At 45.7% G+C, this 25,497-nt stretch overlaps 1 protein-coding gene across 2 annotated transcripts in view; it reads left to right on the top strand.

Annotated features, from left to right (window-relative positions):
* The window catches only part of ODAD2 (outer dynein arm docking complex subunit 2), a 295,659-nt gene that overhangs the window by 23,330 nt on the left and 246,832 nt on the right, over positions 1-25,497 (top strand). For both annotated transcript variants that reach the window (XM_073629836.1, XM_073629837.1), the window contains 4 exons: positions 2,880-3,016; positions 3,099-3,215; positions 12,184-12,401; positions 21,366-21,494. In XM_073629836.1, coding sequence (XP_073485937.1) covers positions 2,880-3,016; positions 3,099-3,215; positions 12,184-12,401; positions 21,366-21,494 — 601 coding nt within the window. The remainder of the gene's footprint in view (positions 1-2,879; positions 3,017-3,098; positions 3,216-12,183; positions 12,402-21,365; positions 21,495-25,497) is intronic.

The raw sequence follows: 25,497 nt of genomic DNA, 5'->3' as shown, positions 1-25,497 counted from the left end.
AGTGAGAGAAGGCAACACTGTGCCCAGTGGTCTTTGACTTCTCCCATGTTGTTAAGGTAGATCTCCACCTCTTTAGGGTTGCCTACCCCTGCACTAAACAATCATATTTAGACCAATAAAACATATTTTTATCACTTACAAATCTTATTTTAAGTTATTATGTAGTCTAAAAAAATTATTCAACATATACGGTAATTGCAACACAAGTCTCTTAATTTTAAAGTATACTTTTAGTGCACTTATGCTTGTGCACCTCCTACCTTCCCCCAACAATTATAGCTCATACATATCTTCCGCCCTCTTTCTTCACTATGTGGCTTGCCTGGCACCCCATAGCCTTTTGCCTCAGTTTTATGTATGCAAGTTCTTCATCACCTTCAGTGGAAAGTCAACCCATAGCCTAATAATGACAGGAGTTGAGACAAGCTGTAAAACTTCTAGGGATGCTTGAGCAGTTGAATTAACAGTTTTTAGGACGATATAATCCATATACCGGTAAACAAAAAGATAAAAGTTTTGCCACCTTGCCAACTGCAAGTCTAAACAAAGCCTTAGTTCCACTTTAAATTCACCCTATGAAGTGTTGTAGTTTTTCTCAACCAATGTCACTTTTGCTGAACAGCTTGGTCAGCAAGCACATATGTAGAAAAAATCTAAGTAAAATCATGTTAATTAAAAATTAATATACTGAATACCAGGAGTGGCCGGTCCATTAGGGGTGCTGGACTCTTTTTTTTTTTTTTGCAAGCCACATGGTTAGAGCCTGAGGAAAGGTCGGGCTTGGGGCATAGAGCACTGTGCCCTGAACCCACCCACTTATGACAATAGCGAATTAATAATTGCTATTGTCTTCCGGATTCTCCTCCCGGCCAATCAGGACAGGAGGCAGATCGGGTTGGCCTGGAGGAGAAGCCGAGGAAGCCGTGGAAGGGCCGAGTGCAGGGGACAGTCACTGTGGAGGGGCCGAGTGCCAGGGACCATCACCGTGGAGGGGTGAGTGCGGGGGCCATCATCGGCAGTCATTGATTTGCACGTCCTCATACATTATGATCTGCTCCCAGGGCATTTCTGACTCTACCGTCATCTCCAGGAGAGGCTGAATGTGGGCGGACCTGGGGGGGTTTGTTTACCGCCCCCCCAAAAAAAGTTTAGCACCAGCCACCACTGGTGAATATTATCTGCGTACAGTCATCAAAATGCAATTTGTTTGATGATAGTGGGTTGATTTACTAAAACTGGAGAGTGCAAAATCTGGGGCAGCTGTGCATGGTAGCCAATCAGGTTTTAACTTCAGCTTGTTCAATTAAAGGATTTGTAAAGGCAGAAGATTTTTTTTTATCTAAATGCATTCTATGCATTAAGATAAAAAACCCTTTGTGTGTAGCAGCCACCCTAGCACCCCCTTATTACTTACCTGAACCCCATCTCTCTCCAGTGATGTCTACGAAGGTCTATGCCATCCGGGACACTCCTCCTGATTGGCTGAGACACAGCAGCGGCACCATTGGCTGCCACAGCTGTCAATTAGGTCAGTCAGCCAATCAGGGGAGAGAGGGAGTGGGGTCGGGGATATGTGTCTAAATGGGCACATGGAGCTGCGACTCGGCTCCAGTGTCCCCACAGGAAGCTGCTGACTGTGGAGGCACTCAATAGGAGGGAGGGGCCAGGAGTAGCAAAGAGGGACCCGAGAAGAGGAGGATCCAGGCTGCTCTGTGCAAAACCAACTGCACAGAGGAGGTAAGTATAACATGTTTGTTTTTTTTATTTTGTTTTTTTAAAACCGAAACTTTACAATCACTTTAAAAGGGTTGTAAACCCTCAAAGGTTTTTCACCTTAATGCATTCTATGGCATTCTATGCCAGGAGCGCCGCTGAGGTACCCCAGAAGAGGAGGATCAGGGCCACTCTGTGCAAAACCCTTACACAGAGGAGGCAAGTATGACGTATGACATGTTTGGTTTACAACCCCTTTAAGCTTTGACGAAAAAAAAACCTGGAAACTGATTTATTTCTTTGCAGATCTGCACCAGATTTTGCACTCTCCGGTTTTAGTAAATCAACCCCTGTGTTTTTTAACCTCTTGGCGCCGGAGCCTACCAGCCCTTTAGGGTGTTTAGGATCCCGGGAGGTGGGGTTTATAATCATGTGACCACCATTCTTGGCTAACATGGCGGTTACATGATTGGAAAGCTCCCGATCGCAAGTTTCAAATGGGAGCTTGCCGTTAGACGCTGGTAACTGTGCCAGGAGCGCGCAGGGTGCTCTGGGCACAGCTGTAATTTACACTAATTCACACAAATATGCGGCCCCTCGGCCCACCCACCAAGAGGCCACATATTTGCATGCGGCCAGCGCCAAGGGGTTAAAGTACCCAAAGACATAATATTTTGTCAGAACAGGTGACGATCTTATGCGATTCTTCCTGATGCTCTCAACTGGCAGCTTGTGGAGGATGGAAATGACTGAACAAGTTAAATTCCAGTTGCTTTTATGCCTCCCATAAAGTCAATATCAGCTTACTTGTCTGCGCACTTTACCTCTTCTCTCTTCACAAGCATAAAATAGTAAACTCAATTCTGTAATCAACTAACCCTGATGGCCGAATGATCATGCCTACATGAGATACTGTCCTCTGAGGTCCTAATAAAGCCTAAGACTAGGTTCACATCTATGTGTTTTTTAGTGCGGTTGCTGAACCGCAGAAACACAAGACAATCAATTTAAAAATAATATTTATACAGTAGAGAGCAATGAAAGCAGACATCTTAGAAGTCCTAGAAATGGAAGTTTGTACAGTAGTACTGCGATGAAGTGAAACCTACTGCGCAGAGTTTTGATATCAGTGCCAGTTCTTTAACTACATTGTATATTCTTTCTAGATTATGAGTTCTCTAATGGGTGCCATACTCCACCATGGCGGCAGGCTTCTGGGGAAATCTGCTATTTAATGATAACGCCACATGACACCGATCCATTCTGTGTGACATACAGCACTGCAGGTGCTTTTATAAACGGGGTAAGTGTGCATCTCTCTTTGGGAGTGCAAAATATGGCTGTATGAGCTGTTCTCTCACCTCCTCATATTACTCTTTTTGCAGGGTAAAATGAAGGATAAGGATGAAATTAACTATGACAGACAGAGTGAAATTTATAAAGATCTCATATCCCTGTTGAAGGATAAATCAACGCGGTTTGCAGAAAATATCAGTAAGCAGGTAATGCATTCTTTTAAAAAGATTTTTCTCTAGATACATTTTGACAGTTTGTAATGATGTTGTGTTGCAGTTGAGGTGTCTATTACAGTCAGCTATTACTGTTGTTATCCTCCTAATGCACGCCTTATACTTCAAGTATACCTGTCACCTAAAGTTCCAAAGCTGTCATAAGAGTTTAATTGAAGGCAACCTCAGGTGTCTATACTTTCCTAAATTTTTTATGCTGTGCGCTCCATGAACCCCCAATCCAAACTGTTCAATATGCAAATCTCGATTTTCATAGCTTCCATTTCCCCCTTGCAGTATGCGCCTTCCTATAGGTCAAAGAGGAATTATCTATTGTATTGAAAAGAACAGAGGGTGTGGCAGAGGCATAGCAATTTATTTAATTACAGATTTCTTTCAGGTTACATCTGCACTACAGTGATGGTCAGTTAGGGAAATCCATATGGGTGTATGCAATAAAACAGTGAGCTATAGCCACCCAGCAGAAATAATTTCCACTGATTTTGCTACATTAAACAGAAATCAGCTCCTGAAGGTTTCTGTATCTGTTGTGTGTGTGTCTGTTCCCTGTACTTCTCTTTGAACTACTGTTTATAAGACATAGCTATTAGTCACCTGGAACATTCACCAATATACATACTCTTCGAAAAAGTTGTTCAGTGTAACTGGTTGGAGAAATAAACGTAGTCACTTTACGGTTGTTACTATTGTTTCAGAAAGAAGAGTCTATACATAAAATGAATATGCATTTAGTTCATGTACTGTATTCATATTTCCATTAAAGCAATAGGTTTGGAGTAGTGTTAGTTATACTTAAGCTGGCACTGGTCTCACTAGAGCAATTGCATTTAAGATGGTATGTCGACTTTTCGGCTTCTCAGTATTGGTTGTTTTTGGCATGGAAGTATTGGTGCAAAGGGTTTTGGCATCTAAAGTTTTGGCAATGATAAAATGCACTTGAAAACATTTTCTTTGCCATTGTTTTTGGCAGATATGTTGCATATGAAGTTTCTTTGCAGAAAAAATACTCAAAAACCTAAGACAAATTCATTTACCCAAACCTAAATCTCAGCCTAACCCCTCACCCTGAAAAATGGAAACTCAAACTGTAACTAAACTCATAATTCTTAGTGCTCACCCTAACCCCCTAAACACATTATTTAATCCCTGGGTATAACATTACCATAGCCATAATCTTAGTGCTGATTTTGCACTTGAACAAAAAATGTTTTTGCACTAAAACAAACCTATGACATAATATATCGATGACAAAACATACAGTGTGCCAAGGGGTTTCTGCAGAGGTGAACGCAGCTAAATGTCTCAACTTGAGACAACCGATATTTGTTGAAGAACAATTATTGTAGTAATTATCTTGTTATCAGGCTTTGTCCCCTGAAAGAGATGTCCACCTAAGGTGATAAGCCAACAAAAATATAATTTCTAACTTTTAAAAGGGGTGGGGAAGATTTTAAACATTTTGCTGCTGGTTGTGTCAGTAACTCATATTACAAATAATTAAAACTTTGATTGAAAAGGGTTTTCTGTACCCCTTAACTTTAACATGTTTTATGACAGTTAACAGTAGGTTGGTATCCTTAAGATCCATACAGGTTTTATTTAGGACAAAATATTTTTTTTGGCTCTTCGTGGGAAGATATATTTGCAAATAATTAGACAGGCTATATCTAGGCAAATGCTGAAGTGGTGGCTGCTGTACAGACATCAAAATGTGTTTTAAAGGTACAGTTAAAAGTTTGAAGAATCTCTACACCCAAGAACAAAAGAACGTTGCTGATGGTAGCGCTGCCCTTTACTTCTCCAGCAAGGTTTTTTCCAGGTGCCCCAAACAATCTGAAAGGGGATTCACCTGAGAAAATGACTTTACAGGCAGTCCCCGAGTTATGAACAGGTTAGGGACTGCCTGTTTGTTCTTAAGTCGGATTTGTTCGTAAGTTGGAAGCGCATGCGCAGAACGGCAGAGACGTCGTTTTCCAATGTCGTTTTCTGTTGCTTTCCGCTGTTTTCCAGTGTGCCCACCGACGCCGCCTCCCGTTCGTAAGTAGGAGTCGTTTGCAAGTCGGAGGTTCGTAACTCGGGGACCTCATGTACCCCAGTCCTCAGCAGTCCAATCCCTGTATCTTTTGCAGAATATTAGTCTGTCCCTGATGTTTTTCCTGGAGAGAAGTGGCTTCTTTGCTGCCCTTCTTGACACCAGGCCATCCTCCAAAAGTCTTCACCTCACTATGCATGCAGATGCACTCACACCTGCCTGCTGCCATTCCTGAGCAAGCTCTGCATTGGTGGTGCCTCAATCCCGCAGCTGAATCAGCTGTAGGAGATGGTCCTGGTGCTTGCTGGACTTTTTTGGGTGCCCTGAAGCCTTCTTCACATATGCAGTGAAATGTTTTTTTGTGGGATTAAGTTCATTTCATGGCAAAGAGGGACTTTGCAATTAACCACTTGCCGCCCACCATATAGCAATATGATGGCAGCAAAGTGGTTTAGTTAACCTGATTGGACGTCATATGACGTGACCCTGATAACATGCCGACGCGTGCCCTCGGGGGCGTGCAGTGCGGCGATCGGAGGTGCTGTGTTTCAGTCTGACACACCGCAACTCCAATCATGGTATGGAGACTCTGACAGAGGCTTTTTACCACGTGATCAGCTGTGACCAATAACAGCTGATCATCACGTGAACCAGAAAGTGCCGGTAAATGGCTTTCCTCGGTTCACGCTGACAGGGAGAGCCGATCGATGGCTCTACCTGCCAGAGGGGGGATCTGTGCTGATGGTAGCCAGTGCCCACAACAGTGCCAATCAGTGCCCATAAAAGTGCCAATCAGTGCCCCATCAGTAATGCCTGTCAGTGCCCTTCGGATGCCACTCAGTTATGCCTGTCAGTAGCTCCTCATCAGTGCTGCCTATCCAGTGCCAGGTTTTTTCAAAATTGTTGGTCTTTTTTTGTTTATAGCACACAAAAAAAATGCAGAGGTGATCAAATACCACCAAAAGAAAGCTCTATTTGTGGGAAGAAAATGATAAAAATTTTGTTTTTGTACAGTGTTGCATGACCGCGCAATAGTCATTCAAAATGCGACAGCGCTGAAAGCTGAAAATTGTCCTGGGCAGGAAAGGGGGAAAGTGCCCGTTATTGAAGTGGTTAATTGCAATTCATCTGATCACTCTTCAAAACATTCTGGAGTATATGCAAATTGCCATAATAAAAACTGAGGCAGCAGACTTTGTAAAAATTAATATTTGTGTCATTCTCAAAAATTTTGGCCACGGCTGTACTATACAAAAGTTTTGGTCAGGTGTGAAAAAATGCTGTATTTTAAGAATGCTTTCATGTTTAGCAATTAACAAAATGGAAAGTAAATGAAAATAGAAATCAAATCAATATTTGGTGTGACCTCCCTTTGCCTTCAACACAGCATCAATTCTTTTAGGTACACTTTCACACAGTTTTTGAAGAAACTCTGTGGGTAGGTTGTGCCAAACATCTTGAAGAACTAACTGCCACCAACCTCTGTGAATGTAGACCTCAAATAGTTCTTTATCTTCATGTAATCCCAGATGTTGAGATCCGGGCTCTGTGGGGGCCAAATCATCACTTCCAGGACTTGATCCTGACCAAATTTCCAACTCCATTTGCAGAAATGCAACCCCAAACTTGCAAAGAACCTCCACCATGCTTCACTGTTGCCTGCAGACACCCATTATTGTACTGCTCTCCAGCCATTCGGTGAACATACTGCCTCCTGCTACAGCCAACTATTTTGACTCATCAGTCCAGAGTACACGCTGCCATTTTTTTGAACCCTAGTTCCTGTGCTTTCATGCAGGGACATCTTTAAGGCAAGGCAAAAGGGACAGCTGTCCTGGGCCCTGTCATTGTTGTGGGGTCCAAAGCAGCTACCTTACACTTGCCAACTATCCCGGTTTAAATTCCCTTGTCCCTTGAAGTTTTAGTCCCGTGCTGTGTACCGATATCTCAGTGTGAAGTGCTCCTACTAAGGCTGCCCAGCTCTGCCCTATTGTTGTGTACAGATGACTCACCTGCAGACCCTGTGTTTACATGTAAATAACCAGCATTGATATGTAAATAGCAGCTGCATTCATAGTTACATAGTAAGGTTGAATAAAGACATCAGTCCATCCAGTTCAACTTGAGTGAGTGTGGGTGCGTATATACAATTCTCCTTATCCCTGTACATTGTGTCTCATTAAGATGCTCACCTAGTATATCATTAAGGTACCCATATAGCGCCATCAATTTACGCAGCACTCCACACATACATCGCACACGCACATTGGTCCCTACCCTCAAGGAGCCCACAATCCAAGGTCCCCAACCCACATTCATATACTAGGGCCAATTTTTGGACAGAAGCCAATTAACCTACCAGCATGTCTTTGGAGTGTGGGAGGAAACCAGAGTCCCCGGAGGAAACCCACGCAGGCACAGGGAGAACATGCAAACTCCAGGCAGGTAGTGTCATGGTTGGGATTCGAACCAGCGACCCTTCTTACTGCTAGGTGAGAGTGCTACCCACCACACCACTGTGCCACCCTGCTGTGGGTCGGCGGCATTCATATGTAAATAGAGGTGACATTCATATGCCCACTGGGGAGATAAAGGGGCATGTTTGAAAGCCCTGCCTGCAACTGTGGTCATTTAGCCTAACATCAGTCTGTACTGCAAAGGTATGCAAATTGGTGGTGGTGGTGGTGGTGGTGGTGGTGGTGGTGGTGGGGGGGGGTAGTGTGGGGTGTGCAGAGGTAGGCAGAGAAGGAATTACAGTTTGGGTGCACAGGTGAGCAAGGAGGGGATGTATAGAGCTAAGGAAGGTGGGTGCAAAGATGGATGGGAGAGGATGGGGGAGGTTTGGGGTACAGAGGTTAGCAGGGGTTTTAGGATGCAAAGGTGTACTGACAGGGTGGATAAAGATGTAGGTCGCGAGGGCAGCCCAATTTTTTCAATTAACTGCGGAAGAATGTCCCTAATGCTTTTTCAAAATCTCACGGTTGCACAGCACATGTCAGCATATGCGTGAGGGTGTCATTAACAATGAATGGCACTGCTGTGCATCTGCTAAAGAGCAGAATGTTACTGTGGTGTCAGGAAAGCGATTTTGCATGCGTTCCCAACACACACAAATGTGAACGCAGGCTTAATGTCTCAGTTACATTGTTGGTCAGTGTAAATCTTCTCATTACATTGGTGCTTGGTGTAGAATCCTTTCATTCACTCTAGTGGTCAGTGTGAAGGCCCCCCGTACATTTAGTGGTCAATGTAAATCCCTCCTTACATTGGTGGTTACTGTGAATGCTCCTATTACATTAGTTGTCAGTGTAAATCCCCTTTACATTGGTGGTCATTGCAAATCTTCTCATTACATTGAGGCTTGGTGTACAATCCTTTTATTCACACTAGTGGCCAGTGTGAAGGTCCCCCTCCTTACATGGGTGGTTACTGTGAATGCTTCTATTACAACAGTGGTCAGTGTAAACCCCTATTACATTGGTGGCCAGTGTTGAAACTCCTCTTTATATTGGTAGTCGGTAAAAAAATCACCATTGCCATTGATCACCCCCTCCCCACAGCACTGCCACTGAACCCAGGAGTTCTAGGATCCCTAGGATCCCTAGGAGTTTTCTGTCTCTTGATGGATCCCTACACCACCCCAGTCCATGGTGTGCAGGCAGGTGGAGAGTGAAATTGCATGGAGGGGGGGGCAAGAAAATGTTTGCCCAGGGTCCGAATCAATATTAAAGACGGCCCTGTTTTCATGCATAGTTGAGTCGCTTAGCAACATAACAACTGGGGTGCAGAAAAATGGCAACAGGTACTCTACACTGTCGAGTCAAAGTGTAAAATATTTGGCTGTAGCAGGATGCAGTTTGTTGGCGAAGGACTGGAGAGAGGTACAATAATAAGTGTCTGTAGGCAACAGTGAAGCATGGTGGAGGTTCCTAGCACATCTGGGGCTGCATTTCTGCAAATGGAGTTGGATATTTTGTCAGGATCAATGGTATCCTCAATGCTGAGTAATACAGGCAGATACTTATCATCATGCCATACCATCAGGGTGGCGTGTGATTGATTTCCAAATTTATTCTGCAGCAAGACAATGACCCCAAACATACAGCCAATGTTATTAAAACTATCTTCAGCGTGAAGAGAACAAGTCCTGAAAGTGATGGTTTGGCCCCCACAGAGCCCTGATCTCAACATCATTGAGTCTCTCTGGAATTACATGAAGAGACAGAAGGATTTGAGGAAGCCTACATCCACAGAAGATCTGTGGTTAGTCCTCCAAGATGTTTGGAACAACCTATCTGCCGAGTTCCTTCAAAAACTGTGTGCAAGTGTACCTAGAAGAATCAATGCTATTTTGAAGTCAAAGGGTGGTCACACAAAATATTGATTTGATTTTGGATTTCTCTTCTGTTTATTTTGCTTTCCATTTTTGGTAATTGATAAAAATAAACTATTAACACTTATTCTGAATGCATTCTTAATGTACAGCATTTTTTAAAGCGGGGTTCCACCCAACTTTTGAACAATATCTGTATGTATTCTCTTCCTTGCCTAGATGCTGACATGCCATTTAAAAAATTTAAATCGCCGTAATTACCTTTTATTTTTCTATTCTTCTTTGCACCTGGTTCTCCTCCCGTGGGAGTAGGCGTGTTTCTAGCCTCTCCCAGACTCTGGGAGCTAGTCTCAGGCTTCCCAGGATGCCACTGAGCATGTGCGGGAACGAGCGGTGAATGCCGGAGCACAGCATTCACCACATCCAGGAAATAAATGCTTGTGGGCTTCAATGCCCACAGTGAAGATGGATACTGCCTGCAGTGAATAATATAAGTTATTCTTTCCGACGAAATCTGACACAGGCGGACATATTACACACAATATGTGAGTATGTAATGCTGAGAAGAAAAGTTTGTGAATGAACTCAAAAAATAAAAACGATAGATAGGTGGACCCCCGCTTAACACCTGCCTAAAACTTTTGCACAGTACTGTAAACAGAATGAATAAAGAAGGTATCATGTTGGTTGCCAGTAGGGATAAGCCGAACACGGCCCTGTTCGGTTTCGCACCAGAACATGCAAACAGGCAAAAAATTTGTTCGAACATGCGAACACCGTTAAAGTCTATGGGACTCGAATATGAATAATCAAAAATGCTATTTTAAAGGCTTATATGCAAGTTATTGTCATAAAAAGTGTTTGGGGACCTGGGTCCTGCCCCAGGGGACATGGATCAATGCAAAAAAAGTTTTAAAAACGGACGTTTTTTTCGGGAGCAGTGATTTTAATAATGCTTAAAGTGAAACAATAAAAGTGTAATATTCCTTTAAATTCGTACCTGGGAGGTGTCTATAGTATGCCTGAAAGGGGCGCATGTTTCCCGTGTTTAGAACAGTCTGACAGCAAAATGACATTTCAAAGGAAAAAAAGTCATTTAAAACTATTCGCGGCTATTAATGAATTGTCGGTCCGACAATACACATAAAAATTAATTGATAAAAACGGCATGGGATTTCCCCACAGGGAAACCCCGAACCAAATTTTTTTAAAAATGGCGTGGGGGTCCCCCTAAATTCCATACCAGGCCCTTCAGTTCTGGTATGGATATTAAGGGGAACCCCGTGCCAAAATTAAAAAAAAAATGGTGTGGGGGTCCCCCCTCAAAATCCATACCAGACAAGGGTCTGGTATAGATTTTAAGGGGAACCCCGTGCCAAAATTTAAAAAAAAATGGCGTGGGATCCCCCCAAAAATCCATACCAGACCCTTATCCGAGCACGCAACCTGGCAGGCCGCAGGAAAAGAGGGGGGGACGAGAGAGCGCCCCCCCTCCTGAACCGTACCAGGCCACATGCCCTCAACATTGGGAGGATGCTTTGGGGTCCCCCCAAAGCACCTTGTCCCCATGTTGATGGGGACAAGGGCCTCATCCCCACAACCCTTGCCCGGTGGTTGTGGGGGTCCTGCGGGCGGGGGGCATAATCGAATCTGTAAGCCCCTTTAACAAGGGGACCCCCAGATCCCGGCCCCCCGTGTGATATGGTAAGGGGTACAAAAGTACCCCTACCATTTCACAAAAAAAGTGTCAAAAATGTTTAAAATTACAAGAGACAGTTTTTGACAATTTCTTTAAAGTCATCTTCTTTCCATCTCTTTCTTCTATCCTCTTCCTTTGGTTTCTTCCTCCATCTTCTTCTTCCTTTGGTTCTTCCTCCAATCCTCTGCTTCACCCAATCCTCTGCTTCCTCCAATCCTCTGCTTCCTCCAATCCTCTGCCACCCGGTGACCCCGCCCCCCTCTGATGCACGGGGACTCGACGGGAACCTCCCTATGGGTTTCCCCGTGACGTCAGAGGGGGGCAGGGTCACCCGTTACGTAACCGGGTGACCCCGCCCCCTCTGACGTACCCTGGGGCAGGACCCAGGTCCCCAAACACTTTTCTGGATACATGACAATACCATGCATATAAGCCTTTAAAATTAGCACTTTTGATTTCTCCCTAGACTTTTAAAGGGTGTTCCGCAGCTTTCGAATTTGCCGCGAACACCCCAAATTGTTCACTGTTCGGCGAACTGGCGAACAGCCGATGTTCGAGTCGAACATGAGTTTGACTCGAAGCTCATCCCTAGTTGCCAGTGACAAGCTCAAGGACAGGCACATTACTCATCTTCTGTCACTCTTGCATATATATCTGCCCATCGATGACTAGTTGAAGACTTTTATATTGTTAGTAGATTGAAGCCTGTTTTTTAACAATACAAATTTTGACAGGCTTTTAAATAAACCTTCACTAGCAAATGACAGATGCATGTTTTTGTTTTTCGGTGTTCAAGCATTATGGTTTGCTGTATACTATATGAGTCTATTGTCTTTCATCAAGATAGATTGACAGAGTCCCATTGTCTGTTTCGTAGGACTTTACATTATTTGAAGCTCCATTGGTGGCTGAAAAGACTGAGCATGTGGATGTAGTTGAAGCAGAGGAACCGAGCCAAAACCATTGGTCTAATGAGTATCCAGAGAAGAAAGCACAGGAGAAGACAAGGCATTCCTTTGTAAAAAGCAAGACTAACAAGACCAAATTAGAGCCGTCTCTGAAATGGAAGAACCTGCCTCTTAATGGTCACCAAGAGTATGTTGTCTTTTCAATTCTCATATACTGCAATTCACATAGTTTATGGACATTTGAAATTAACTAGAAATATACACAGAGGCCAAATTATTTTAGTTAGTTGTGGTAATTTTGTAAATGGAAAAAATTCACTGGAAACCTCAGAAGAATTGAAGATTGTGTGCCTTTGTACAAACGAGTAAAGAGGACAGACAGAAAACATTATTAAATTCAGTCTTGATTTACGTGGAAGTTACAATTCACTAATCTAATAAGGATGAAAAATTAAAAAAGAGCTGGATTCCTTAAAAAGTAATAAAATACACTGTAAACCCACAGTTAGAGATTTCATTGCCATATAATTCTGTACATCTGAAGAACATTGGTACTTGATCCTTTGTGTAGCTCTATCTTGGTGAATATAGTAAAAATGATTCATCTTGTAGATGAGATAAAGCTGAACTCCAGGTAGATATAACAAAAATCTTAATGCAGATCTGTGTTCAATAATATTTTTTTGTAATTTAACCAGTGAAAGTGCCTGACTTTGACTTGGTACCAGTGTCCTGTAAGCAGAGGTAAAAAAAACAAAAAGATTTGAAAATACGGTGCCCAGAGTTGAACTTTGAGTACCCTGAGGCCAGCACCTCTATATGAAAACCTTAAAGTGTTACTAAACCCCAGACGCTGCATTCACTATATCTGGTCTCCCACAGTACACAGAGCTTGGTAATACAATTATTTTAGTAAATATAAACTGCCAAATACCTTTTCTCATCAGCAGCTTATAGCAGTCCTGTTACTTATATCAGTGTCTAGTTAAAGCTTGTAGGATGAATTTTCATTCTACTCTAACTGTCCTATGAGGCAGCAGGACCCCTGACCCTCTGTCTGGACAGTGCTGATTGGCCCTGTGCTGATCACGTTCACCCTCACGAGAAAAAAAAAAAAAACTCTCTAGCAATACACACCAAACTGAGCATGTGCAGAGTGATTCCAAAGGCTCTGTCTTATCAGGAGATGGATTGGGGACAGTGGAAGAAGAGTAGGATCAGAAAAGACAGGATCAAACAGCCTTTTTACACAATGCGGAGGATTAACCCCTTAGGTTTCACAGTGAGTGTAACAAGCATGCTTTACTGCAGATGCAGTGGATATAAAAAGTCTACATACCCCTGTTAAAATGTCAGGTTTCTGTGATGTAAAAAAATGGGACAAAGATAAATCACTTAATTTAAATCATTTGGCAACTCACTTTCTCATAGAAGGTTAATAGATTGGTTTGACAAGAATGATTCTTCATGAATCCATGCTGATTACTGCTAATGATAACATTTTCATTACTAAAATCTTGTATATAGTCCCTTATCATCCCCTCCAAGAGCTTGCATACTATTGATGTTAGGCTAACTGGTCTGTAATTCCCAGGGATGTATTTTGGGCCCTTTTTAAATATTGGTGCTACATTGGATTTTCTCCAATCCGCTGGTACCATTCCAGTCAGTAGACTGTCAATAAAAATTAGGAACAATGGTCTGACTGAGTTCCCTAAGGGTGCAAGCCATCTGGTCCTGGTGATTTATTAATGTTAAGTTTCCCAAGTCTAATTCTAATTCTGTCCTCTGTTTTCCATGAGGTTGCTTCCTGTGATGTATCATGAGGATAAGCACTGTATGGTCTGTCCTCCCTTTTTTACTGTTTACATACTTAAAGAATTTCTTGGGATTTTTTTGCTCTCCTCCGCTATGTGTCTTTTTTTATTTTTTATTATTATACAGGATTTATATAGCGCCAACAGTTTACGTAGCGCTTTACAACTTGAGGGTAGACAGTACAAATACAATACACTTTAATACAGTAGGAATCATAGGGCCCTGCTCCTTAGAGCTTACAATCTAAGAGGAAAGGTCAAGAGATACAAGAGGTAATAACTGTGGGTGATGTGCTGATTGAGAAGATAAATGTACAGTTGTTAGGTGGGGGTCAGATAGACTTCTCTGAAGAGATGAGTTTTCAGGGATACTCTGAAAGTGGATAAAGTAGGAGAAAATTGGACGGATTGGGGTAGAGCATTCCAGAGGATGGGAGAGGCTCTGGAGAAGTCCTGAAGGCGAGCATGGGATGAGGTGACAAGGGAGTTTGAGAGCAGGAGGTCTTGGGAGGAGCGAAGAGAACGATTAGGTTGGTATTTTGAGACTAGGTTAGAGATGTAGCTGGGGGCCAGGTTGTGGATGGCTTTGTAAGTTATAGTTAGTATCTTGAATTTAATTCGGTGACTGAGTGGCAGCCAATGGAGGGATTGGCAGAGGGTTATAGCAGACGCTGAGTGGTTTGTGAGGTGGATGAGCCTGGCAGCAGCGTTCATGATGAACTGAAGTGGGGATAGCCTATTTAGAGGTAAGCCAATGAGGAGGGAGTTGCAGTAGTCGAGGCGGGAGATGACCAGGGAGTGGATTAGAAGCTTTGTGGTGACATTGGTAAGGAAGGGGCGTATCTTGGAGATGTTGCGGAGGTTGAGGCGGCAAATTTCGGATAGTGATAGAATGTGGGGCCTAAAGTTTAGTTCAGAGTCCAGAATTACACCTAGGACTTTGGCGTGGGGAGATGGGTTGATAGTTGAGCCGTTGATATTGACAGAGAAATCAGGCGAAGTGGCACCTGAGGGAGGAAATATAATGAACTCGGTTTTGGATAGGTTGAGTTTGAGGAAGTGATGTGACATCCAGGCTGATATGTCTGCTAGTAAATTGGTAATGTGTGAGGAGACAGATGGAGAGAGCTGGGGAGTGGAGATATAGATTTGGGTGTCATCAGCGTAGAGATGATATTTAAAGCCGTGGGAGGCAATCAACTGACCCAGGGAGGTGGTGTAGATTGAGAAAAGGAGAGGTCCAAGAACAGAACCTTGGGGGACCCCAACGGAGAATGGAAGAGGAGAGGAGGAAGTAGAGTTTTAAGTGACACTGAAGGAGCAGTGGGATAGGTAGGATGAGAACCAGCGAAGAGTACAGTCACAGAGGTCAAAGGAGTAGAGTTTATTGAGGAGGAGGGGGTGGTCCACTGTGTCAAAGGCAGCAGAGAGATCCAGGAGAAGTAGTACAGAATAGTGTCCACTGGTTTTAGCCGTTAGTAGGTCATTGGAGCAGTTACCATGGAGTGTTGAGGGAGAAATCCGGACTGAAGGGAATCAAAAAGTTTATTCATGGTCAGATGGTCGCTTAGTCAGTTGTAGACCAGTCTTTCAAGAAGTTTGGAGGAGAAGGCGAGTAAGGAGATGGGACGTAGGTTGTTAAGATTGGTGGGGTCCAGTGAGGGCTTTTTAAGTATGGGGGTGACTAGCGCATGTTTTAGAGAGTTTGGGAAGATGCCACAAGAGAGGGAGAGGTTGAAAATGTGAGTTAGAGAGTGTAGAATTGAGTCAGAGGGTGAGTGTAGCATTTGCGAGGGAACAGGATCCAGGGGGCAGGTGGTTAGATGAGTGTTAGATAAAAGTTTAGCAACCTTGATAATAGTAGCAGGGTTGAATGAGGGAAGTAATGATTTTATCTGTGGACATGGGGTGTTGTGTGGGGGAGGTTTTTGCACATTGGAGATCTCCTCATGAATTGTATCAATCTTAGTTTTGAAGTGATTGGTGATCTCCTGGGCAGTGAGTGAGTTGATGGGTGGAGGCAGTGGAGGACAGAGTAGAGTGTTGAAGGTAGAGAAGAGTTGACGTGGACTGGATGACAAGGTGTTAACGAGTGTGATAAAGTAGGTCTTTTTGGCAGTGTGAAGGCAGGAATAGTATTTTAGGAGGGCAGATTTATTTTGTGTGAAGTCTTCCAGGAACTTAGTCTTATGCCACAGGCGCTCAAGAGCACGGCTAAGTTTTCTGAGACTTCTGGTGTCATCTGTTTGCCAGGGTTGTAGCAGTCTGGGCCCAATTCTGCGTGTAGTGAGGGGGGCAAGCTTGTCTAGGGAGGAAGACAGTGAGCTGTTGTAGATGAAAGTGGCTAGGTTGGGGCAGGACAGGGGTGAGATTTTGTTATAGAGGTGATCAGTAGCAGAATTTATCACCCAATGGGATGCACTGGATAATGCCCTTATTTAATATGCTCTTAAAAAAAAACGATCTCTCCTCTGTGTTCTTTGTTCCTAAGATTTTATCCCAATTTATGCCTTCTAGCAAGGTTCATAGTTTAGGTAAGTTTGTATTTGTATTCCCCTTATGTTTCCTATTTGTGTGATTTATACTGAAGCCAAATGACCTGTGATCACTGTTTCCTAAATTGCCCCATATTTCCACATCCATGATCAGGTCTGTATTGTTGGTAATCAGTAGATCCAGTAACACTTTATTTCTAGTTGGTGCGTCTACCATCTGACCCATGAAATTGTCCTGCAAGGCATTTAGGAACTGGCGAGCCTTAGACAAATGTGTGGTTTCCTCCACCCAGTCTATGTCTGGATAATTAAAATCCCCCATTATGATGACACTTCCCATCCTTGCTGCTAATCCAAATTGTGATAGGAGGACCACCTGCGCCTCTTCCCTCAGTTTAGGGGGCCTATAGCATACTCCCAGTATTATTTTTCCCTTAGCTTCATCCCTTTGGAGCTCTACCCATAAGGATTCCACCTCCTCCCTAGCTCCCTTAGTGATGCCATCTCTCACATTCACTTGTACATTAGTCTTGATATATAGAAGTACCCCTCCCCCTTTTCAAAGGTGCTTCAACAAAGTATTAGTTTAAGGGTGTGCACACTTATGCAACTGTATTATTTTTGTTTTTTATTTTTACTTCCCTCCTCCTAAAAGATTTCCATTTGTTTTTCAATTGAGTTGTACAGTTGATAGGTCACATTAAAGGTGGAAAAAAGTTCTGAAATTAATTATCTTTGTTTCATTTTTTTTACATCACAGAAACCTGACAGTTTAACAGGGGTGTGTAGACTTTTTATATCCACTGTATACAGTGATTTTACTGTTGTGGGTTTAGTAACACTTTAACACATGAGAAGAAAGTTCCCAAGGATCCCCAGCAACCTTTACCTCTGTTGTATAATTTTTTTTTTTAATCTTTGACCACAAAAAAAGGTTTTACCAGCATACCTTTCAAATATAGAAAAAACATTTTCTTCAATAGAACTTTCTATTTTAGTTTATGCTTTGTGAAATGTATTGTATATAGAATATGTCATAGTCAGGGGCGGACTGACCATTCGGTCGATCGGACGCCGACCGAGGGCCCGCAGCCAGTAGGGGGCCCGGGAGACATGCTCGTCGGATCTAGGGGTATGCTGCTGGGCGTGCTGCGGTGGAGCCGTTCTGCCGACTGCCGCGGGGGGGGGGGGGGGGGGGGATGAGGCGGGCATCTCCTCTTTCAGTTTGGGATGCAGTGAGGGGAGTGGGAGGCGGCGATCAGCAGCTCTATGGTGCTCGCAGCATCTCCCGGGGACTTGTATTTCTCCTCCAGATTGTAGAGTGGAAAGGGGAGGGGCCTCTGACCCGGGCAGCTACAAGTTTCACTCTCTGCTTGTACGCTGTTGCCGACTGCTGCCCGGGTCAGAGGCCCCTCCCCTATCTACTGTTCAGAATCAGAAGGAGGACTACAAGCCCCAGTGAGATCCACAGGCACCATAGAACTGCCGATCGCCACCTCCCACCTCCCCCTTGGGTTGGAGGTGCACAGCCAGGTACAGGGGAACCTCTGGGGGGGTTAAGTCTGGGGACCCTGATGTATGGGGGGTTCTCTGGGGACCCTGATGTATGGGGGGGGGGCTCTCTGGGGACCCTGATGTATGGGGGGGGGCTCTCTGGGGACCCTGATGTATGGGGGGGCTCTCTGGGGACCCTGATCTATGGGGAGGGCTCTCTGGGGACCCTGATGTATGGGGGGGCTCTCTGGGGACCCTGATGTATGGGGGGGGCTCTCTGGGGACCCTGATGTATGGGGGGCTCCCTAGGGACCCTGATGTATGGGGGGGGGCTCTCTGGGGACCCTGATGTAAGGGGGGGGCTCTCTGGGGACCCTGATGTATGGGGGGGGCTCTCTGGGGACCCTGATGTATGGGGGGCTCTCTGGGGACCCTGATGTATGGGGGGGCTCTCTGGGGACCCTGATGTATGGGGGGGCTCTCTGGGGACCCTGATGTATGGGGGAGGCTCTCTGGGGACCCTGATGTATGGGGGGGCTCTCTGGGGACCCTGATGTATGGGGGCTCTCTGGAGACCCTGATGTATGGGGGGCTCTCTGGGGACCCTGATGTATGGGGGGCTCTCTGGGGACCCTGATGTATGGGGGGCTCTCTGGGGACCCTGATGTATGGGGGGGCTCTCTGGGGACCCTGATGTATGGGGGGGGCTCTCTGGGGACCCTGATGTATGGGGGGCTCTCTGGGGACCCTGATGTATGGGGGGGGCTCTCTGGGGACCCTGATGTATGGGGGGGCTCTCTGGGGACCCTGATGTATGGGGGACTCTCTGGGGACCCTGATTTATGGGGGGCTCTCTGGGGACCCTGATTTATGGGGGGCTCTCTGGGGACCCTGATGTATGGGGGGGCTCTCTGGGGACCCTGATGTATGGGGGGGCTCCCTGGGGACCCTGATGTATGGGGGGAGGCTCTCTGGGGACCCTGATGTAAGGAGGAGGCTCTCTGGGGACCCTAATGTAAGGACGAGGCTCTCTGGGGACCCTGATGTATGGGGGGGCTCTCTGGGGACCCTGATGTATGGGGGGAGGCTCTCTGGGGACCCTGATGTAAGGACGAGGCTCTCTGGGGACCCTAATGTAAGGACGAGGCTCTCTGGGGACCCTGATGTATGGGGGAAGGCTCTCTGGGGACCCTGATGTATGGGGGGAGGCTCTCTGGGGACCCTGATGTATGGGGGGGCTCTCTGGGGACCCTGATGTATGGGGGGGGCTCTCTGGGGACCCTGATGTATGGGGGGGGCTCTCTGGGGACCCTGATGTATGGGGGGGCTCTCTGGGGACCCTGATGTATGGGGGGGGGCTCTCTGGGGACCCTGATGTATGGGGGGGCTCTCTGGGGACCCTGATGTATGGGGGGGCTCTCTGGGGACCCTGATGTATGGGGGGGCTCTCTGGGGACCCAGATCTTTGGGGGGCTTTCTGGGGACCCAGATCTATGGGGGGCTCTCTGGGACCCTGATGTATAGGGGGGCTCTCTGGGGAGTTGACCCTGATGTATGTGGGGCTCTCTGGAGACCTTGATGTATGGGGGGGCTCTCTGGAGACCTTGATGTATGGGGGGGCTCTCTGGGGACCTTGATGTATGGGGGGGCTCTCTGGGGACCTTGATGTATGGGGGGGCTCTCTGGGGACCCTGATGTAAGGGGGGTTTCTCTGGGGACCCTGATGTAAGGAGGGGGCTCTCTGGGGACCTTGATGTAAGGAGGGGGCTCTCTGGGGACCCTGATGTAAGGAGGGGGCTCTCTGGGGACCCTGATGTAAGGAGGGGACTCTCTGGGAACCCTGATGTAAGGAGGAGGCTCTCTGGGGACCCTGATGTAAGGAGGAGGCTCTCTGGGGACCCTGATGTTTGGGGGGGCTCTCTGGAGACCCTGATGTATGGGGGGCTCTCTGGGGACCCTGATGTATGGGGGGGGCTCTCTGGGGACCCAGATCTATGGGGGGCTCTCTGGGGACCCAGATCTATGGGGGGCTCTCTGGGGACCCAGATCTATGGGGGGCTCTCTGGGACCCTGATGCATGGGGGGGCTCTCTGGGGAGTGGACCCTGATGTATGTGGGGCTCTCTGGAGACCTTGATGTATGGGGGGGCTCTCTGGGGACCTTGATGTAAGGGGGGCTCTCTGAAGACCTTGATGTAAGGGGGGGGCTCTCTGAAGACCTTGATGTAAGGGGGGCTCTCTGGGGACCCTGAGGTATGGGGGGTTTCTCTGGGGACTCTGATGTAAGGAGGGGGCTCTCTGGGGACCTTGATGTAAGGAGGGGGCTCTCTGGGGACCCTGATGTAAGGAGGGGGCTCTCTGGGGACCCTGATGTAAGGAGGAGGCTCTCTGGGGACCCTGATGTAAGGAGGAGGCTCTCTGGGGACCCTGATGTAAGGGGAGGTTCTCTGGGGACCCTGATGTAAGGGGAGGCTCTCTGGGGACCCTGATGTAAGGGGAGGCTCTCTGGGGACCCTGATGTAAGGGGAGGCTCTCTGGGGACCCTGATGTAAGGGGAGGCTCTCTGGGGACTTGTTTACATAGGCAGACCACAGTTCTGCCTCTGTTGGAAACGATCGTCGGGGCCTGGCGGACATGGGGTCCTCCGGACCCGCTGGTTAGCTCTCGGTGTGTCCAATCACAGCGGCAGCAGGTCAAACAGCATGCAGACCCGCAAGTGCAGAATCAAGTACCTGTACATGATTCTGCTCACAGGAGACGCAGCCCTGCAGTAAATGTATGTGGTTAAAGTGAGTTTATTTTTCTTTAATCTTTAAACATTTATTTTGAACATGAAGTAGAGAAATTCTGTGACCAATGCATGTAATGTAGCAGTGCAATATATACGTGGGGCTTTGTGAGGGTATGGCTTGTGTGTGGGTGGGTGGGGACTAAGGGGGCCCCATGAGCCCCTATTGCCCGGGGGCCCCATGAGTTGTCAGTCCGCCCCTGGTCATAGTCCATAGTAAATCATTCCTTCTTTCTTACAGGCAACTCATACTCTTCAGTCACAGCCAATTGCTGTGATGTTTAGAATCTCATTATCCAGGCACCTTAGATGTTGTTTCCTTTTATAATTGTGTTATAATGAAATATCCGACCAATTTATATAGATAAAATCAAGGCATTAATGCACCAACATGTTAACATGAAGCATTTCATTCAGCAGGCACCAACTGAAAATACATTTTTGATATCTCAAAAGCATAGATGATCTGGGAAGAAAAATTGCAGAGAAATGAAACTTCATCGTAAATAATTTTTTTTGCCGATCTCTGACTTCCAGCACTTTAATTTATTTTTCCAGAACCAAAACCAAGGAAGAAAAGTCTATAGACAAAAAGGATCAGAAAGCAGTTAAGCCTACATCCTCTGAGAGTAAAAAAAGGTCGAACCTACTGACTTCTTCACTACGGCGGCAATCAGGATTAAAAAGGTAGGAGCATGTTTATTTACCCTAGTTAAAATGTCATCAAGTTCATGAAGGGCAATGGCATTTACAACATTAGTTATTGTTAAACTTTTTCCAGGAATTTTTTTTTTTTTGGTGTCTGTTGTTAATGTGAATTATCTACCTTCACCCCATCTCGGTACCCAAGAATTGAACCAAAAAGAAAAATTTAAACAATTTTTTAGAAAATAGACAAAGTTAAAAACAGTTGGTACATAGATACAGTGGGGACGGAAAGTATTCAGACCCCCTTAAATTTTTCTCTCTTTGTTAAATTGCAGCCATTTGCTAAAATCATTTACATTCATTTTTTTCCTCATTAATGTACACACAGCACCCCACATTGACAGAAAAACTCAGAATTGTTGATTATTTTTGCAGATTTATTAAAAAAGAAAAACTGAAATATCACATGGTCCTAAGTATTCAGACCCTTTTCTCAGTATTTAGTAGAAGCACCCTTTTGATCTTATACAGCCATGAGTCTTTTTGGGAAAGATGCAACAAGTTTTTCACACCTGGATTTGGGGATCCTCTGCCATTCCTCCTTGCAGATCCTCTCCAGTTCTGTCAGGTTGGATGGTAAACGTTGGTGGACAGCCATTTTTAGGTCTCTCCAGAGATGCTCAATTGGGTTTAAGTCAGGGCTCTGGCTGGGCTTTTCAAGAACAGTCACAGAGTTGTTGTGAAGCCACTCCTTCATTATTTTAGCTGTGTGCTTAGGGTCATTGTCTTGTTGGAAAGTAAACCTTCGGCTCAGTCTGTGGTCCTGAGCACTCTGGATAAGGTTTTCGTCCAGCATATCCCTGTACTTGACTGCATTCATCTTTCCCTCGATTGCAACCAGTCATCCTGTCCCTGCAGCTGAAAAACACCCCCACAGCATGATGCTGCCACCACCATGCTTCACTGTTGGGACTGTATTGGACAGGTGATGAGCAGTGCCTGGTTTTCTCCAGACATACCGCTTAGAATTAAGGCCAAAAAGTTCTATCTTGGTCTCATCAGACCAAAGAATCTTATTTCTCACCATCTTGGAGTCTTGTCACATGAAAGCCCAACTCCATGTGGGCTTTCATGTGTCTTGCACTGAGGAGAGGCTTCCGTCGGGCCACTCTGCCATAAAGCCCCGACTGGTGGAGGGCTGCAGTGATGGTTGACTTTCTACAACTTTCTCCCATCTCCTGACTGCATCTCTGGAGCTCAGCCACAGTGATTTTTGGGTTTTTCTTTACCTCTCTCACCAAGGCTCTTCTCCCCCAATAGTTCAGTTTGGCCGGACGGCCAGCTCTAGGAAGGGTTCTGGTCATCCCAAATATCTTCCATTTAAGGATTATGGAGGCCACTGTGCTCTTAGGAACCTTAAGTGCAGCAGAAATTTTTTTGTAACCTTGGCCAGATCTGTGCCTTGCCACAATTCTGTCTCTGAGCTCTTCAGTCAGTTCCTTTGACCTCATAATTCTCATTTGCTTTCCTAATCAAGTCCAGTCAGTATAATCAAAGACAGCTGGATTCAAATGAAGGCGTAGAACCATTGTTACAATGCAACACAGTGCTAACTGTTTAAAAAAAAGATTTGAAGCCTCATTTAATTATTTTACAGCATTTTGGGATGCACAGACATGTGATGACATGAGTTGTGCTGTGTAAAAATGTAGACATGCTGCATTTTTATGCATCTCACACCACTGAACATCACCACACATGTACGGTGTAAAAAGGCCATATAGAGAACCATTGTTTTCTGTGTGCTCCAGCATTGACCCTTGGATGAGCAATGCTGATTAACCAGTTCTGGACCAGCCGCCGCAGTTGTACTGTGGCAGGTTGACTCGGCTGGGCGAAGCGACGTTACCTTACGCGACGATCAGATTCGCTTCAGAACCGATCAGTCTCCAGGCCCAGTCTCAGTCTTTCTGGCCTGGTGATCGGTTCTGGCGAATTAAATCCTTCCCTTGCCTGTGTAAGTGTAAACACAGGCAGGGGAGGTGATGTGATCTCCCCTCGTGGAACTCTTTTCTGTTCCAGAGAGAGGAGAGAAGACATGTCAGAGTAAGTTGCCACCAACACTACACTGACACAGTACACATAGACACATTTGTCACCCCCCGATCGCCCCCCCCAGTTAACCCCTTCACTCCCTGTCACAGTGTCACCCAGTGCAGTGTTCATATTTTTCTTAGATCACTGTACTGTGTCATTTGTGACAATAATCAGTGTAAGGGTACTTAGTAGTAGGCCCAGATAGGTCTAGGCATCCCCCAATAAAGGTTTAACCCCTTGATCACCCCTTGTCACCAGTGATCACTATATTAGTGTCAGGGGTGATGCTGGTTAGTTAGTTATTTTTTTATAGCGTCAGGGCACCCGTTGTATATTACCTAATAAAAGGTTTAACCCCCTGATCACCTGGTAGGTTATATCAGTTAGGCTTTAGCATCAGTTAGGGTCTGTGTCGCCCCAGGCAGCATCAGATTAGTGCCAGTAGTGTTAACACCCACGCACGTACCATACACCTCCCTTAGTAGTATAGTGTCTGAACGGATCGATATCTTTAAACTGATCAGAACTATATTAACGTCCCCAATAGTTTAGGTTTCCCAAAAACACAGCGTTAGCAGGTTAAGCCCTGCTAGCACCTGCGTTTAGCCCCTCCGCCCAGCCCAGCCCAGCCCAGCCCACCCAAGTGCAGTATCAATCGATCACTGTCACTTACAAAACACTAAACACATAACTGCAGCATTCGCAGAGTCAGGTTCTGATCCCTGCGAACGCTAACAGTTTTTTTGGTAGCGTTTGAGGCAGTCACTGACAGTCAGGTGCTCTTTCTTCCTGTGAGTTGCATTAGTGTACCAGTAAATTTAGAGGCCAAAATGTCCAATCGAAGGTACACTAGTGAAGAGGCCTACACCTTTCTGTGCCTGACAGATGAGAGTGAAGAGGAAGTCACCCATCTGTCTGATTCAGGCACAGAATACGAACCAGTAGACAGCAGTGGTACCCTGACCGATAGGTCTGACGACGGAGTAGTGGTGCCTGCCAGAGTCAGGCGTACCCGACCCCGTTCTTCTGCTGTTGAGGTGCAAGAACCGTAGGGCTCTCGTATGGAGCAGAGAGCCAGTACTAGTGCCGCTCATCCTTCTGGTGAACTGGCAAGCACCAGCGGCCTAGTACAATCTGGTCGTACATCCAGCACTGCAGTAACACTTGGTGATCTGGCGAGTCCCATGAGTGCAGTTCAAGCTGGCGAGGTGGCTAGCACAACTACTGTCCCGCAGCCACCAAGAAAAAGACAAACACAGGCCCGTCGAGCCCATAGTGCCCTTCCTGCTGCATTTGCCAATCCGAATTGGGAGCCCACCACTTCTGCAGCACCCATACTTCCCCCATTCACTGGCCAAACTGGAATTCAGGTGGAAACAGTTGATTTTACGTCACTTGAGTTTTATTCACTGTTTTTCACGGAAGATCTCTATAGATCTGTTGTGGACCAAAGCAGTTTGTATGCTGGTCAATTCATTGACGTTAATCCCCAGTTGGCCCTTGCCAGAGATTGGAGACCTATTACGGTCTCCGAATTTAAGACGTTCCTGGGCCTATCCCTCCTCATGGGCATAGTTAAAAAAGTGAGTTGCGGTCGTATTGGTCCACTGACACCAAATTAACCATTTGTTCTCTGCCTCCATGACCAGGACACGATACGAGCAGATCTTGCAGTTCATGTATTTCAATGACAATATCGTCCTTGGGGTGACCATGGATACGATCGGCTCCACAAAATTCGGCTCCTTGTTAACCACTTCAACCAATAGTTTGCAGCCTTGTTTACTCCCGATCAAGTTGTCTGCGTTGATGAGTCCCTGATTACGTTTTCTGGCCGCTTGTCTGTCAAACAGTATCTTCCCAGCAAGCGTGCCAGATATGGGGTCAAGATGTATAAGCTCTGTGACAGGTCAACAGGCTATACATACAGTTTTATGGTTTACGA

This window comes from Aquarana catesbeiana, linkage group LG05 (assembly GCF_042186555.1).
Source record: "Aquarana catesbeiana isolate 2022-GZ linkage group LG05, ASM4218655v1, whole genome shotgun sequence".
Taxonomy (NCBI): domain Eukaryota; kingdom Metazoa; phylum Chordata; class Amphibia; order Anura; family Ranidae; genus Aquarana; species Aquarana catesbeiana.
Note: the sequence above shows the minus strand (reverse complement) of the source record. Positions and strands in the feature narration are given on the sequence as shown.